At 33.7% G+C, this 16,410-nt stretch overlaps 1 protein-coding gene across 1 annotated transcript; it reads right to left on the minus strand.

Moving 5' to 3' along the window:
- Positions 1–1,720: 1,720 nt before the first annotated feature.
- LOC149805143 (uncharacterized) lies at positions 1,721–16,001 on the minus strand. Its single transcript, XM_089935979.1, has 6 exons — positions 15,648–16,001; positions 14,811–14,843; positions 8,861–9,340; positions 6,928–7,098; positions 5,682–5,859; positions 1,721–2,574 (listed from the first exon to the last, which is right to left on the minus strand). Exons 3-6 carry the CDS (start codon positions 9,198–9,200, stop codon positions 2,490–2,492), a joined length of 774 nt encoding a protein of 257 aa, XP_089792105.1. The 5' UTR covers positions 9,201–9,340; positions 14,811–14,843; positions 15,648–16,001; the 3' UTR covers positions 1,721–2,489.
- Positions 16,002–16,410: the final 409 nt, after the last annotated feature.

The following is a 16,410-nucleotide window of genomic DNA, read 5'->3' on the forward strand; positions in this document are numbered from 1 at the left end:
AATAATAACGACAATCACAGAATAATATTTTAGTGAAAAGTCAATGAGCTCTTTGTAATTTTGATGAGTAATCCAACTCTCAAATACTATCTAAACAAAACATTAAATATATCTGCAGAATAACATTAAATAAGAACATAGCAAAATCGGAATGAATTCATTGTTCAATTCCTATACCTTGTATACACTTTAAGGCTCATCGTTGCATTAATTTCCTATTCGATATAGGGCTATCTATCAACACCTCCCATTTCACATGTTTCACAATACCTCTCACTGCGACAGAACTCGTCAGGCTTAATCATCCAATGTGAAATTACTCCAAACTTGTAAACAGGTTCATTATTAAGCTTGATTTTAAAATGAGTCAACACATATTAATGTACCTTCATTGCAATCTTAAGTAATGCACCAAAAAGGAAAAAACAATAAATACGTAACAATATAGGCATAATTTAATGTGAGACGGGCATAGCAATATATATATATATATATATATATATATATATATATATATATATATATATATATATAGTATACCTCTCCCTCGATAACTCGTACACAACAGGGTCCACAAGCATAGACCGCATTATAAGCGAGGGCGCGAGTTACCGAGGTACCTCCACAAATTGAAATTTCGCTTTGACATCGAGAAAACCGAGGGAGGTGGGGCGGCGTTAGGGAATTGGGCTGTTTACTGACTGAATCCTCATTTTACAATCAAGTCGATAACAATTTTTAATAACGCTCTTTTTCTAATGAAGTTGTTCGTTATTTTGTATACATAACATTTATTTTCAACATGTCCAACTTGTAAAAGATCGTTCCAACTGGTTTCAACAACCATCACATGTACGCGAAAAATCTGTGTAACACATCAATGCCTTTTATTTTCTTGATGAGTCTAATTCCCATAGTGGTGTTTAATAGTATCCTGCCAAATCGGGAGTCCACAGAACAGGGAACTAGACTAAATGTTGATATACCCCCAAACAAGAATCCTTTTTTAAAAAACAAAAACAAAAAACGCGACATTTATTTCGTGAAACGATCTTCTATGTCGAAACTCATTTTTTGTATTGTTAAATTAGTACAGTATTGATGTCGTGATTTCATTGGAAGTATTAATGAAACTTCTTATCATCCTTGAGGTTATCTCCAAGTGCCAGTTCAAAAATTCTCTGAAACTCGCTTGCCCACAATGGTCCGTATCTATGAAAACAAGCTCTTTATTTTACGAAGTATTCATTTCGCTTGGCTGCATTGCTATCTTTGATAACAGTTATGAAAGAGTCTGTTAATTTAAAGTAGTTTATGTTACATACACGATAACATTAATAACAGTGTTCGATTATTCAAATGAAGCGAGTTCACACGACATAACGACCGGGATCACTAGATTTTAAGTTTATAAGATTGTTGTGCCTTTTAACTTTTCTTTTATTCCACCTCCTTTATTTGATTCAAAATACATACTTAACGTGATAATACAAAGGAGGCCAGCTTTTCGTTCAATGCAGCAATACAACAAATACTTCCACAAGTCAGTTATCAAAACACGGTCGGCACTTAATTAGGTTCTCGGAGAAACGCGCGCGGACATAGCTGCTAAGAAAGATTGACGCATTTTACGTTTAGTTACAAGAGGACACATTGCATTTATGATGATTACACTTAAAAGAAACTAAAAGATAGAACTAGAACACAACTTTCAGTCGATAAATAAATTATTTAATTTGTATTTATTTATTAAAGTACTGCCTCCACTCGGCGTAAGTGACATTTTCATTGATTGAAATTAACTTATACAAAAATCAGGGTACATATAATCAATCATGGAGGATAGCAAATATACACCAAACAGAACGGAAAGTGCTATCCCTGAATTACACAGAGAAATGCTTGATAATACTGACAGAATTTGTATAAATACGAAAAAATACAGGTAAGATGTATACTCTGCGGAGATTTCAGTTGAATTAAATCAAAAGCATGTTCTATTACCGCTTATTGGATTTTTATAATACAAAAACTATCAACACTATTAATTAGATTTTAGTACAATCGGACATACCTATTAGGAGTAGATTTGATACTCAGATTTCAGTCTTGCACAAGTTATTCATTTATTATTTTAAACATAGAGCTGTATTGGATCACAGTCTATTTAATAAGGAACAAAGATTATGTTATTAATACATGTGTAATCTTACAAATAGGGAGTTAAGATGAATTTAATTACAAATGGAGGAATGAAAGAAAGTTGTCACTGATGACAAGATACTGCTTTGAGCAATTGCAGAAAGTAAAATCGCCCCATATAATCAACGGAAATGTAGTAGAGTAGAGGAATTATCGACTTAAAACTTCCAAAAGCTCATCAAGAGAATCTAAAGCATGCAACTATGGTTCAGTGTCAGAAAGGTCAGCTACGTGAATTCCACGCATTTTGGCATTGAAAGAATGCAACTGTTCTTCATTAAGTAGCTCTATTGATGGCACGTCGATATTGTCTTCATCACTTGGCTCAGGTAACGGTGCATCTGGATCCATTCCATACTCTGGTAGAGCGTCCTAAATGAAGAAAATAATACTAATAATAATTTTGTCTGCAATGTATTCATTCATTTTTTATAGTTAAAAAAAATGATTCAAAGACACAAATAAGTTTGGCTCTTAAGAAATGAATTCGTTTAAGAGAATGAGTTACGGTGGCACAGTTCTAACTTCCAAATATCACCAACAAATGTTAGGCTAAGAGAATAGCATATACTGTCTTGCAGAACCGGCAATAAACAAATTTGTAATTTGGTCTGCATGGTAAACTCATGAAAGTTTTCCGTGCTAAAAGAAATTGTGCCTCGATATTGGACAAACAGTTTTCTGAAATTCTAAACATTTTGTCGAATACTGTCTGTTAAGTTATATAAAGCAGAAATGTTACAATCAGATGTCCTTTAAATGCTATTTATATTGACATGCATGGAATTTTGCTTTATATTGTTATTGTAATGTTTCGCTGATTGTAAATTTTATATGTTTTATGAGCTTGATAGAATATATTTCGAAAATACAGGTACTTTCTACTTAACGAAGTAGCACACTGTGAAGTTGTAGTCATTTGTTATGACTTTGGTAATCACATACACTGCTAATTAGAAGCAAACACACACACACACACACACACACATTGATAAAATAATGGTAGGTATTTTAAGGAACGTGCAGATTGTATAGTGCCCAGTTTCAAATCTCTTCAGTCTTTCTGGTTTCTTTCTTTACCAATAGGCCACATTGCTTAAAACGAGACAAGCTTCTCGCCTGAGCTAATTCTTCGAAGTATTCGTTGGCAATTACTTGATTCTCGTTAAATATACGCTGCAGTCCAAGTATAAATAGCTGGCAGGGAGTCTTGTTGTTCTCAGTTCTCAATTTATGATTGTTCCATGAATTCATAAACTGGAATAGTCTGTAGTTTATCACATTTCTGTACACATAATGCAGGCAGGAGACATGTTTCTCCGAATCTGGATCAAAAAAGCCTTTGACTTCCAATGATACGAAAAGCTCATAAAATAAAGAAACACAGCATTCTACACATCACGCCATAGCCTCTCTATCCTCAAATTATGGACACTTTTTCCAGTTAGAAAACTTCCCCTATTAAGGCCCCGACGAGGGTGTGAGAGCATGTACTGAGCAACTTCACGGTTTTCCACACCCATGTCCCCTCTCACTCGGGAAGGAAGGCCCCATTTGGAAACGGCTTCAGTGAAATGATTTAAAACTGTTGAAGCTCTATTATCACAGTTGCAAGCTAGGTAGACAATAAGTCTTGTGAAACCATCGATGCATCCGTGTATTACAAAATGCCATCTGTAGAATATATGTATATCGCTTTCCACGTTATATGAGACAAGAAAATGTATTGCTTTCCTGCAAGAGATGGATATAACAGTGATAACACCGCGCGTATTATTATCTAATATAAAGTAGATCACTGACACATTGCTTGATCTCTCACTCTCGAATGTCGTCCATCATACCTTACACTCCACATACATAAGTGTTAAATGTAAACTCCCGTTATTAAGATATTTGAAAGTAGCTAAGAAATGCATTATAACTGAAGAAAATCTCCAAGTGTTCCTATAAAGTTTGCTAAGCAATTGAATGTCAACACATTCTTGATTCATTCTTATTAAACATTGTATTGCTCAGAAATTTGTAAGATTCATAGTTATTGGTGTCATATCTTAATTAAACATGAATACTAAATGACCAAATAACTTATTGATGTCCATATGAATATCAAACCCAGTTTCCTCAAAAATATGAAATAATAATTCTCTCTTGTCTTTATATTTATAACCAATGCAGGCAAAATGTTTTTCGGCCTCTGCTTTGTTTACACAAATGGAGTAATATTTAGCATCTCTTGGAATAATAGCTGTAAGACAACCGCGAGTTTCAACTGTACAAATGTTTGAAGCTGTTTCTGTTCCAAGTTTATTAATATTTATCTCCCAAACATGTTCAAATCCTAAATATCTGATTAAGCTTGTTAGAATCTTGCACTATATAGTCGTGTCACTGTTTTGTGTTTTCATGTGCGCATCTGTATGCAAGGGAATCCTTTGGGTGTTCCGATAGATGTACCCGGTATTATGTGTTCAACATTGCATATGAGATGGAAATACTTACCTAACTCGATGCTGCTAAACGTTTTAATGTCCAAAACAAAATGTCAAAATACTAATAAATAGTTAGTCATAAACATTCATGTCATTTAACCTCTTTACATCAATCAAAGTCGATTATGTCAAATTTCATGATCGTAAGTTGTAATAGGTTGAAGAATTGAGGTTATAAATTTAGCCCCCTACCTTCGCATTTGTCTGCAATGGCTACTTTTTACTTAGACAAAACTATTCAAGCTTACCAGAGCATTAAACAATTATTATGTTCTGCTAACCTCAGTACAATTAATTTTATTTTAATTGCCAATTATTGATAAGTTTACCAACTACATGAAATATTACCTCAAATTGTGTTAGTGTGAAAGAGTTAGACACCGTCTCCGTCGGCATTTTGCAAGCCATTACTTTTAGATGCATATATTATCAAATCATCTGGGCACATTAAGCAATTAATATGAATATCATATAACACGACAAGATCACATGAGGAACAAAACATGTCTGAGAGATTATTTGTATATGCGTTATTTCATCAACTTGACCCACTACTATATGTCATTTCCAACATGATAGACTTGTAAAAATCGAGAAAATAAGCACCAAATTTACCCTTATCTAATCATCATCAACGTCCAAGATCAACATGTATTGAATATCGTTAATAATACTTACATTAACAAGTAACTAACTGCCATTGATGGATCTGATGTTATGATGTCCTTGCCGAATTTTCATGTTATACGTCCGAACTATTTAAGAGAAATGACTGAATTTTTTATGCTGTAACTTTTTTCCTTCCAATAAAATGTGTTCAGAATTGAAAGGTTTTATCTTGGAGATGCTAAGATATAGAAAATTTGGAGTAAAATTATGTGTTATTTAATTTTAGGATTTCGGAGCCTAGGAAATTAAATTAACAAAACTTTGGGTACTGAGATAATTTATTGTTAGCACATGTAATATAACTGAGTGGAACACTACCGTATCAGTTTGTGATTGCCATCCATATGCCACAAGGCAAGAGGGGACGGAACTGAATAAACCCTTCGCTGCCTCAATTGTTGTCCAACCGGATCTACAGTTCTAACTGCTCTCCTTATTCTCTCTCTTTGTACATGGATACCTTGTGAAATGAGATGACCTTCGATTGTCTTTAAACCTAAAGAAACAAGTATTTAAAACATGACTACAAGCATTGAATTCATAAAAAAAACATTGTTTATTTATTTGCAGATATAACATTTACAGTCGGTACCATTCCAGGATAAAATTAAGGATCTAAATGAATTAAAATGTGATTGGTCTCTCAGGTGATTCGGTAGCTCATTCCACAGAATGACAGTTGCATACATAAACTATTTGTTTGCCATACAATGAGGTTTTCATTGCTGGGGCAATTAACATAATTAACTATCTAAAATTGTATTTATAAACAAATATTTATTATATTCTTAAAATATATAAATTATCCAAACATTGGGAAGCGCACACTTATTCAGAATTTGAAAGTCTCTAAAGTCATGACCTAAGTTGCACACTTTCAGGGTTGTCAGTTTTGCCTTAAGAGTTAATGATAAATGCTTGTGTAAATAATCATACTCACACCGATAAGCACGTTTTTGTTGTTGTATTTTTCAAGCTTAGTAGTGTTCAGGTCGCTGCAGAAGTAGCAGGCCACTGGACTGAATTTGAAATGTGATAGGATAAATGTATGCAAGATCGCTTGTTTGTTGAATCTGATTAACTTCGGACCAATACTTTCAAGACAGTTAAATGCCTTCAAGCTTTCCCACAAAGATTTCGTTTTACATGCAAATCGAACTGCACTTGTTAGTCTATGACAATCACCGGCAGTTAAACGATATCGGCACAGTTCATGAAAGCACTGATCATGTTTTCATCTGTTTAAATACCATTCTTGTTGCAAATAAAAATGAGAGTTTTTAACACACGTCAGTTATTATCTACAGTTTGAGCCCCATGCCGAAATATCTTTTAGTCGGCGCTTGGGATATGTTGGGCAAAGTCGCTGTATGGAAAAATGACCAGGAGTCTCTACAAAGTTACAGTCGTTAATTGATCTTTAAAAACAGTTGCGGAAAAGCAAAGCTCCATCCCCAATAAAAATTTCAAAACTGATATAACAATATACACATCAATGAACATAAATAACAACTATTTTACTGTACACACAGAAGTCATTTAGTTGAAGAAAAAGAACTCTTACCTGAACGAGGAAAGTTGTTGATTATTGAATGCACCATCGATATTAGCTCAATATCACTTATATCACTGAATCGTATCCCATGAGTCAAGCGGAAGTTTGCTAGTCTCCGCTCTACAGTTTTCCTGCTTACCCCAAGCAAACTTGCCATATCTCCTGACGTAAAGTAATTTTCTGGAGAAAAATTAATACAGACGTGATTACAAATAATTTTCCAAAGCACGAGAAAGATTTTCCATATAAAGGTTTATGTTATGTAGATATAATAGAGAGAATATAAATCGGTTAGTAATGTCTAAAACACAAAATTTCAGCGTATAAAAATCATTAACTGTCACTATAGACACATTTTAATTATATGTGTATGATAATACAAAATTTGCACCAGGAAGACGTTTTGAGCCCGAGCGCGATCACGATGGTTCAAAATCATCTTGAGTTCTTGGGCAAACGTGTGCAAACATCATAAGGTATATAGTATAGTTATTCTTACACGATGAAGTCTTAGCCACTTAACTTGTATTCCAAATACCCAACGAATGAAGTTTTAAACAGGAAAAGAAAATAATAATGTTCAAACTACGCATGTAATTCTGATGCATGAAAACAGATGACGTCAATAAAAAGACATGAGGTCAAAGCACGTTGAGAGTGCCCAATCACGTGTGACGTTTTATAAAGTGATGCAAACACCATATGAATATAAACTGTCAGACAGATTTTTTTTAAAATAATGTTTTACAACATTTGGTAATAAAAATATTGTTTAATTAAAACGAAAATAAAAGCAATGATTATTTTGAGACGCATAGGATATATGTTTCTAATAATGTCCTTTCTTTTTATACTTTCTACTTGAGGAAAGTTTTGCGTTATGAAATAATTCAATTAATTTTGAAAAAATGCACTACATGACTATATATATATATATATATATATATATATATATATATATATATATATATATATATATATATATATATATATATATATATATATATCATATGGAATAAAGAATCGTGCAAACAAACCAAAGAAAACACAATTTCTCTTATAATGTACGGTGTTAAAATTATCGATTGTAGAATAGCATGTGAAGTCTTTGACAGTACTATAAATTAAATTTCAATACATGGTTCTTTAAGGACTAAAATATTCGTACATGCTCCCATTTATTTGCAAACCTGCCAACACACACACCGATGCTAAAACGAAAATGCATCAAGGATATAAAAAAATTCACAAAACTTAGTCATTTAATTCATAATTTCTAACCTGATTGTCACCAAAGAGTGCCATGCACTGTCATTTTGTGGGCGTTTCGAATCAAACGGGAGTTTTGTAAGTAACATAGTCGCCATATTTGCATAGGCAAGTCTATGTTTTTAAGCAACAGGGGTAATGTAGTTCACCGTCTTTGATAATTTCAGTAATTACGGAAATTTTTGGTGTTACATGTCTCTAGCATGTGTATACAAGAGTTGTCCTTTTTATTTGCTCAGTTTGGTCACGAAATATTAAACATAGACATTTTTAATGAAATGGACTGTTCTATAAACCAGAAAAGGTTAGTGAGCAATCTGTCGCTTGTTTATATCGAGAGCGTCCGTTTGATTTGAAATGCCAATAGGTCCGCAGTGTTAGGGAACTATTATCAACTGTAAGTTAGAAATTATAAATCAGTGAATGAAATTACTTAATTTCGTGCATCTTTATGTTCTTGATACTTTTTTATTGCAAAATTTGTAACGGGGTACAAACGAACGGGGTGGTGTGAGAATAATCCCGATACCTTATAATATTCAGGATAACGAAATCATTTAGCCAGACGGACAGATAATGATACTCAAGAAAGAATGTCATGTCTTACAATATTGAAAACTATCAACGCTTAAAAATGACACCTCTATGATATGCTTGCATACGGAAGCAGTACCGATGAAAAAATGTAGTTGTTCCTTTCTTATGTCATAAAGAGGTCTGCCCCTATGCCCAGTATAGACTTGCGAGGCCCTGCACCGGTGGTCTTCGCTGACTGGCATAGAATTGATATCGGTTTTGTCAAGGATACTACGAGCTTGTCCAAGTAGCTCAATCACTTCGGCAGGCACTGATACATCCTGCAGGGATTCCTCCATTAAAATCTCAATTCCACGTACCTGAGTCCTTATAATGTTCTCTGCTTCGATCCTATTTGACATGCGCTCTTTACACTTTTTCAATTCTTCCATGATAAAGTTTACTAACGACACCAATCCTGTTGAACCAGAATACATTTTTGTGGTAACATATCATCAGAGTGAAATGGAATTCAAAGGTACCCCATTATCAAGAATGGCAAAACTTTCTTTAGAGTCGATTGAGTTCATTTGTCATTTCAGGCAATGGAATTGTGTTGATTTGAAGAGGCAATGAACTGGAAGTGATAAATGTTTCAATAGTTATAAAATCACACATTCATCGCAAGTAGTGAAGCTATTACATGTGGATAAAGCGTTTTTCCTGGACCAACGAGTGAATAATTGTGAGCAATGCTAAATATTACGGTGTTATTTCCAATTCAAAATATTTAATCACTTTCGTATGTTATTTTAAAACTTCATTAAAGACCAAAATTCCTTTAAACACCTAGAGAAGGAATTTGAAAAATTTGGTAAGGCCTCTGGGTCATAAATAAATCATGAAAAAACTGAAATACTGAAAATAGGGAGCTAGAGAGGAAATCACTCAGGATTACCACCACACCTAATTAAAGAAAGAGTGAATGCATTGGGCATTTATTTTGGGATAAGAGAAGAACAAAAAAATATAAAAATATGAAATAGAAATTAGAAACTTATGCCATTATGTCTAATGAAACGGGCCCAAGTGGCCAAAACTACATCTACGCGAATATAAATTTTATTACCAAGTCTATTGACATAGAAAATACAAATTTAGAAAAACTAGATAAGGAGATTATTAATTACATATGGGATTTTAAGACCCTCTGCGTCAAGAGGGAAACTTTCTATAGAGCACAAAAGAGGGGGGACTAGCACTCCCCAACCCCATTTGGATAAAGACTGCAAATATTATAAATATATTTAAAAAGATTAAAGCAATACCAACATCACCATGGGAGAGAATATACATCTACGGGTTTGGGTTCACAATGAGAAACAGGGGGGACATTTATAAAAATAATAAACTTGTATAAAAAAAACTAGAAATACCAAGAAAATTTAGACATATCAAAGAAATACTAACCAAATATAGGGATATAAAAAGTTTATGGGACCAGGTGGAAAACTGACATATAGATACATTAGAGAGGAAATAACAAAAGAAAAACTAAAAGTAAAGTAGAACAGGAGAACATAGAGATTAACTGGAAAAGAGCATGGGGGCACTGGACCAAATTACGCTCCCTAAAAATACAAAGCCTCTGCTTCAAATACATGCACAATGCATGGTTGATAGGAGAGGTAGCAGTGAGACGGGACATGGTCAGAGTATCGCCAAAATGTCCACTGTGTAAAAAAGCCCCTTTATATAAACTACACACAATGATACAGTGCGAGAGCAGGAAAACATGTAAATTGAAACTGATAGAAGAAATAAACAAAGGGGGCGGGGATATAAAAAGGCAAATATATTATACATGGATGGAGACTTCAATAAAAAACACTTTATACAAAATTAGAGAGTACATAGTAGACACCATGATGGCCTGTGGGCAAATAATTGTGATAAAGAGATAAAGAGAAGTATAAGGGGAAAAAAGTTATTTTCTTTCTATCTTTTTTGGATTGTTTTTTTCTTTTTTTTTCTTTATTGTTTTTTTATTTCTATCTATCTATTTATATATATATATATATATATATATATATATATATATATATATATATATATATATATAATTCTTACCTAACTTAGGAAACTTAATGACACAATATACAAAGATACAGGGAGCCTACATGGGGAAAGTAAGGACTATGACATCATGGGGCTAAGTCACATGGCGCTACGCGAAGTGGACAGGCCCATGAAAGAGTTTTGAAAAAAATTTCCATGTAGAACATAAACAGACTAAACTCAGACATAAAACACAAACAGGGGCTAATTCATAGTTTAAAATTTTACTTACTCTTTATCTATCTTAAAACCATACAGCTTCCGTACTGTATGGTTTGACCAACCCACATGTGGAAAATAAACAATTTTGGATTCTTTCTAATAAAATATTTAGATAAATTAGTAAAAGGAGGCCTAACTTGACTCAGGAGAAACACAGTGAAAATAAAGAAATGTGGACCTTGAATCGAGCGTAACCTACCTATTGATACTCCTAGAGCTACCGCGAGGAACGACAAATTAAATTAGATTAAAACAATAGAAAAAAATTCCCAAAAAAAACAAGGGGGAAAAAAAATGGAAAAAAAAAAATAGTACACCGTTCCATCGTCAAAATTCAAAAACCAAAACTATTTAATCGAATATAACATAATAGAATACATCGGATCCTAAATCCAAATTAGTAGAAAAGAAATACAACTGAGAAAAATAACACTGAATCTAAAATTGCGGTCTCAAACATATATAAAATAGCGTACACAATAAAGCACCACTACATATAGCAGATACTGAGACTTAGGCGACCTCTAGCAAAGGTCACAAAAAAATACAAGGGAAGGAACTTCGAACAAAGTGAAAAAACCCAGGCTTGGTGATGTGATGTGATGTGATTTTTATTTTTAACGTAGCTTTAACAATTTTTCAGTCATATCGCTACGATGTCTGCAATGTGGCAGTTTATAGTGATGTCTAGCACTGGGGCATCATGCCGCAGACATGTAGCATGATGTCCCACCCAGTCACATTATCCTGACACCAGGCCAACCAGTCCTAACACTAACCTCTTAATGCTGAACGCCAAGCGAGGCAGCTGTTAGTACCATTTTTTAAGTCTCTGGTATGACTCGGCCGGGGATCGAACCCAGGCTTGGACGAACAACCATTTAGATAACACTAAGGAAACATAAATATCCCATCAAAAATTCTAAGACTAATTTTTTTTATATAAAATTCTATTTAATAATAAAACATACTACATATTTGAGGGGGAAACACAAAAACATAAAATACCTTTTCAGTTTTTTGGAAATGGGGGGGGGCCTCTGTCTGGTCCCCCCCCCCCCCAAGTAATTAACAGCAATCCAACAGCCATCAAAAACCACCTAGTATGACTTGGAAAGGAATTACTATCAAAATTTACCTTACACTCTCAATTTGACCAGCTAGAAAAAAGAAGAAAGAAACATAATATAGTACAAAGCTAAAATTGGAAAAGAATTACTATCCGAATTGCCTCAACATACTTAATCTACCCAAACAGCATTATCTCAGAGGGAACGTTGCTCTCACCCACAACATCAGATGAAGTTTCAGTAAAAAATTTCAAATAACATTTTGTGCTTGCGAAGCACAGATGTCCACACGTACCTGCTGGACTATTCAAAGTAAAATTAAATATGTTTTGCCTTCGTAAGTATGTTAATACAAACTCGAATATGATTAGTATTCGTGTAAATACAGTACAGCACAATAAGGTGTATATACGTTACAGCACAATAAGGTGTAGATACGTTACAGCACAATAACGTGTAGATACAGTGCAGCATAATAAGATGTAGATATAGTACAGCACAATAAGGTGTAGATACGTTACAGCACAATAAGGTGTAGATACAGTACAGCACAATAAGGTGTAGATACAGTGCAACAGAATAACGTGTAGATACAGTACAGCATAATAAGATGTAGATATAGTACAGCACAATAAGGTGTAGATATAGTACAGCACAATAAGGTGTACACACAGTACAGCACAATAAGGTGTAGATACAGTACAGCACAATAAGGTGTAGATACAGTGCAGCACAATAAGGTGTAGATATAGTACAGACAATAAGGTGTACATACAGTACAGAACAATGAGGTGTAGATACAGTACAGCACAATAAGTTGTAGATATAGTACAGCACAATAAGGTGTACATACAGTACAGCACAATAAGGTGTAGATACAGTACAGCACAATAAGGTGTACATATAGTACAGCACAATAAGGTGTACATACAGTACAGCACAATAAGTTGTACCTACAGTACAGCACAATAAGGTGTAGATACAGTACAGCACAATAAGGTGTAGATATAGTACAGCACAACAAGATGTACATATAGTACAGCACAGCAAGGTGTACATATAGTACAGCACAATAAGGTGTACATAGAGTACAGCACAACAAGATGTACATGTAGTACAGCACAACAAAGTGTACATATAGTACAGCACAACAAGTTGTACATATAGTACAGCACAATAAGATGTACATATGGTAGAGCAAAATAATGTGTACATATAGTACAGCAAAATACATATAGTAAAGTTAGGAGCTACCACGACTAATAATAACAATAGTAATAATAATAATACTAATAATAATAATAATAATAATAACAACATTATTATTATTATTATTATTATTATTATTATTATTAGAAGAAGAAGAAGAACAAGAACAAGAAGAAAAAGAAGAAGCATAACAGAATTAGAAATAGATAAAGCGATTTACCAGTTAACTAGAAATAAAGCTCCGGGGTTAGATGGGATAACGCCCGAGTTTTATCAAAAGTTCAAAAAATGTTTAATTCCAATAATGAAAATTCTCAACAATACCATTTATAAAAAATCAAGAAATGATAGAAAGTATGAAAACAGGAGTTATTACACTCATCTTCACAAACAAAGGTTAGACTTCAGACCTAATTTATTGGAGACCAGTCTGGTTACTTAATATTGATTGCAAAATACTCAGTAAATATTTAGCAAATAGAGTTAAACCAATAATAAGGGTACATAAAAGATCCAAACCAAACGTATGGTGAAGAAGGCAGAAATACACAGAATAATATACTTTCAATAAAGACAATACTAGATTATACGGAAACATCTAATATTGATGGCGCTTTAATCCTCATTGATCAGGAGAATGTGTTTGATAGGGTAGAAATGAGTTATATTTTGCAGATATTGCATAAAATTGAATTTGGAAATGTATTCCAAAACTGGATCAAAACACTTTATAAGAATATAAAATCATTGGTACAGACCAATGGTGCAAAAACCAATCCGTTCTCAGTAAACGGTTCTGTAAGACAGGGTTGTCCACTATCTACGTTAATGTACGAAACAGGGATAGAGGCACTACATAATGCAATCCAAAATCATAAAAGAATCCGAGCAGTAAGAGTAACTAACATGAGGGAGGAGTGTAAAACCTTCCAACATGAGGACGACTGCTCCAAATTTATAACTTCAAAGCAATGGTATAAGTAGTTAATGCAGCAGCCTCGGGTTCAAAGATAAACCGAATTAAAACTGAAATACTACTTATAGGTAAATGGAAGGAGAATTATCAAGCGCTCCCTACAGAACTCATAAGAAATCAAGTTAAAGGACTAGGAACAAATCTAGAGAAAGTCAGTAAAATGCTAAATTTTCTACAAATTAGGAAAAAATTAGAGAAACATGCTATAATATGGAATGATAGGCAAATAAATTTATTTGGAAAAATACAAATTGCGAAATTGTATTTATACAACTCGATTTGGTACGAATTTGACGTATCGGACTTTGAATTTATATATCTAAATACATTTGAATTGTTAATAATGAAATTTATACGGAATGGGATCCACAAATTACCAAAATACACATTATAAAAAGATAGGAAAAAAGGAGGACTCAATCTCATGGACTTGAGTTAAATAAGTAGAAAATTATATTTCCAGATTGAATAAACGTCAGGAAAATCCAGAATATCACTGGCAGGGCATATACCTTTACTGGTTTGGCTTTCTCTATCCAGTAAGCCTGAAATTTAAAGGAATAATAGCATGACAAAATTGCAAGTGCACCCTAAAATAGCGTAAAGAATAACACAAACTATACAAAAATTACAAAACAAGCAAAGAATATTGGACCATGATTAATAAGAATGAATTGGAAAATATGATAAAACACAATACAAAAGTAAAGCCAAACAAGGTGGAAAAAACTAAATTTAGAGATTGACTTGAACATAGTATGAAAATCATTGGAAAAAAATAAAAGAGATAAGCAAACAAACGAACATTTACCAATATCTACATGATGTAGGGTGGACAGGTGAAAATGCCCACAAGAGACACCTTATCTCAAACATTCCTCCTTGCCCCATGTGCAAGGGACCACATAGCAAAAAACATAATTTTATACTACAGATCCTTAAAAAAACAAAGACAAATATAAAAACTAAAAGTATAAACAAATTGGGCAATTTTGAGCCCAAAAAATCTTCCTTATACCCATAAAATAACAGACAAAATTTTGTACAGAGAAGTGATAGACTTCATTTATAATGCTATATAAAATAGAAGACAGCAGCTTTGGATTACTGAATTATATACTCTGGAAAGCCTATAAGCGGCTAGCAAAAACTCCATCAGAAAAACAAACTAACTTTGAGAAATTAACCCCCGGAAAAGCCACTTATAATGAGCTTGCTATAAGAACACCGACAGACCCCCCACCCCCACCCAACAGACAAGGACCCGACTTCGGCATTTGAAACAAATGTAGCCGAAATAGACTCGTTAAACCAGACTATCAGAAATTAATTCAGACAGAGAGATTTACCGTTCCTCTAAAACAAAGTGCGGGAGAAACTGGACCGAAATCCCGCCAGCTGATGACAGATAGAAGACAGCAGGCGGTGATTAAATTACCAAACAAGACCGAAAAGCGTGCCCACATAAACCTGCAACGTAATGAGAAACGGTTAACACAGAAGGGACTAACATAAGGACACATACGAGTGATTCATATTAAATACCACAGGGGAGAATTAGCAGTAAATGACCAGGAAATAGAGCCAAAAAAGTACAAAATAATTATTAAACACAGGGCAAAACAAGAGCTAATGAAACTTAGCCAAATTTTTTTCCTTATCATGCCTACAAAGAAACAAACCAAAAAATCATATTGTCTCTGAAAAGCCATCTTAGGTGCCTACTATAATTACACCAGAGACTCTTTTGATCTGCATATTTTCCATCACGTCCGCGTGACGGAAAAATTTCAATCCCATCCCAGGGCAAAAGCAACCGAAGCTTGCTATCTAAATAGAACCCACATGAGTTGATGTAATTAATAACAATGTCATCGTGGCCACTTTGTCTCATATATAACTACATACCGAACAAAATATTTGAAAAATGGAAAATCAGGAGCAGGACTCCCCGAAAGTGAGAGTCTTGCAACTGTAATACAATAGAAGAAAATAAATGGTAAAATATAGAAATAAACAATTTGTGACATAATAGTAAACGGAAGCAGGACTCTACAGTGAACAAGCCACTCAGAAGTGGCACGCCAATGAGATTTAATGAAAGAATTCTGC

Source organism: Sinohyriopsis cumingii, chromosome 2 (genome assembly GCF_028554795.1).
Source record: "Sinohyriopsis cumingii isolate HCF-2022 chromosome 2, ASM2855479v2, whole genome shotgun sequence".
Taxonomy (NCBI): Eukaryota; Metazoa; Mollusca; class Bivalvia; order Unionida; family Unionidae; genus Sinohyriopsis; species Sinohyriopsis cumingii.

What these genes read in the sequence shown, in the direction of transcription:
- LOC149805143 (XM_089935979.1), bottom strand. Translation starts at nt 9,200, where the DNA reads ATGTATTCTGGTTCAACAGGATTGGTGTCGTTAGTAAACTTTATCATG. An exon ending in CAACAACTTTCCTCGTTCAG is followed by an intron (nt 5,860 to 6,927) that starts GTAAGAGTTCTT and finishes TTGTTTCTTTAG; the next exon opens with GTTTAAAGACAATCGAAGGT. An exon ending in GGCAATCACAAACTGATACG is followed by an intron (nt 2,575 to 5,681) that starts GTAGTGTTCCAC and finishes TTCTTCATTTAG; the next exon opens with GACGCTCTACCAGAGTATGG.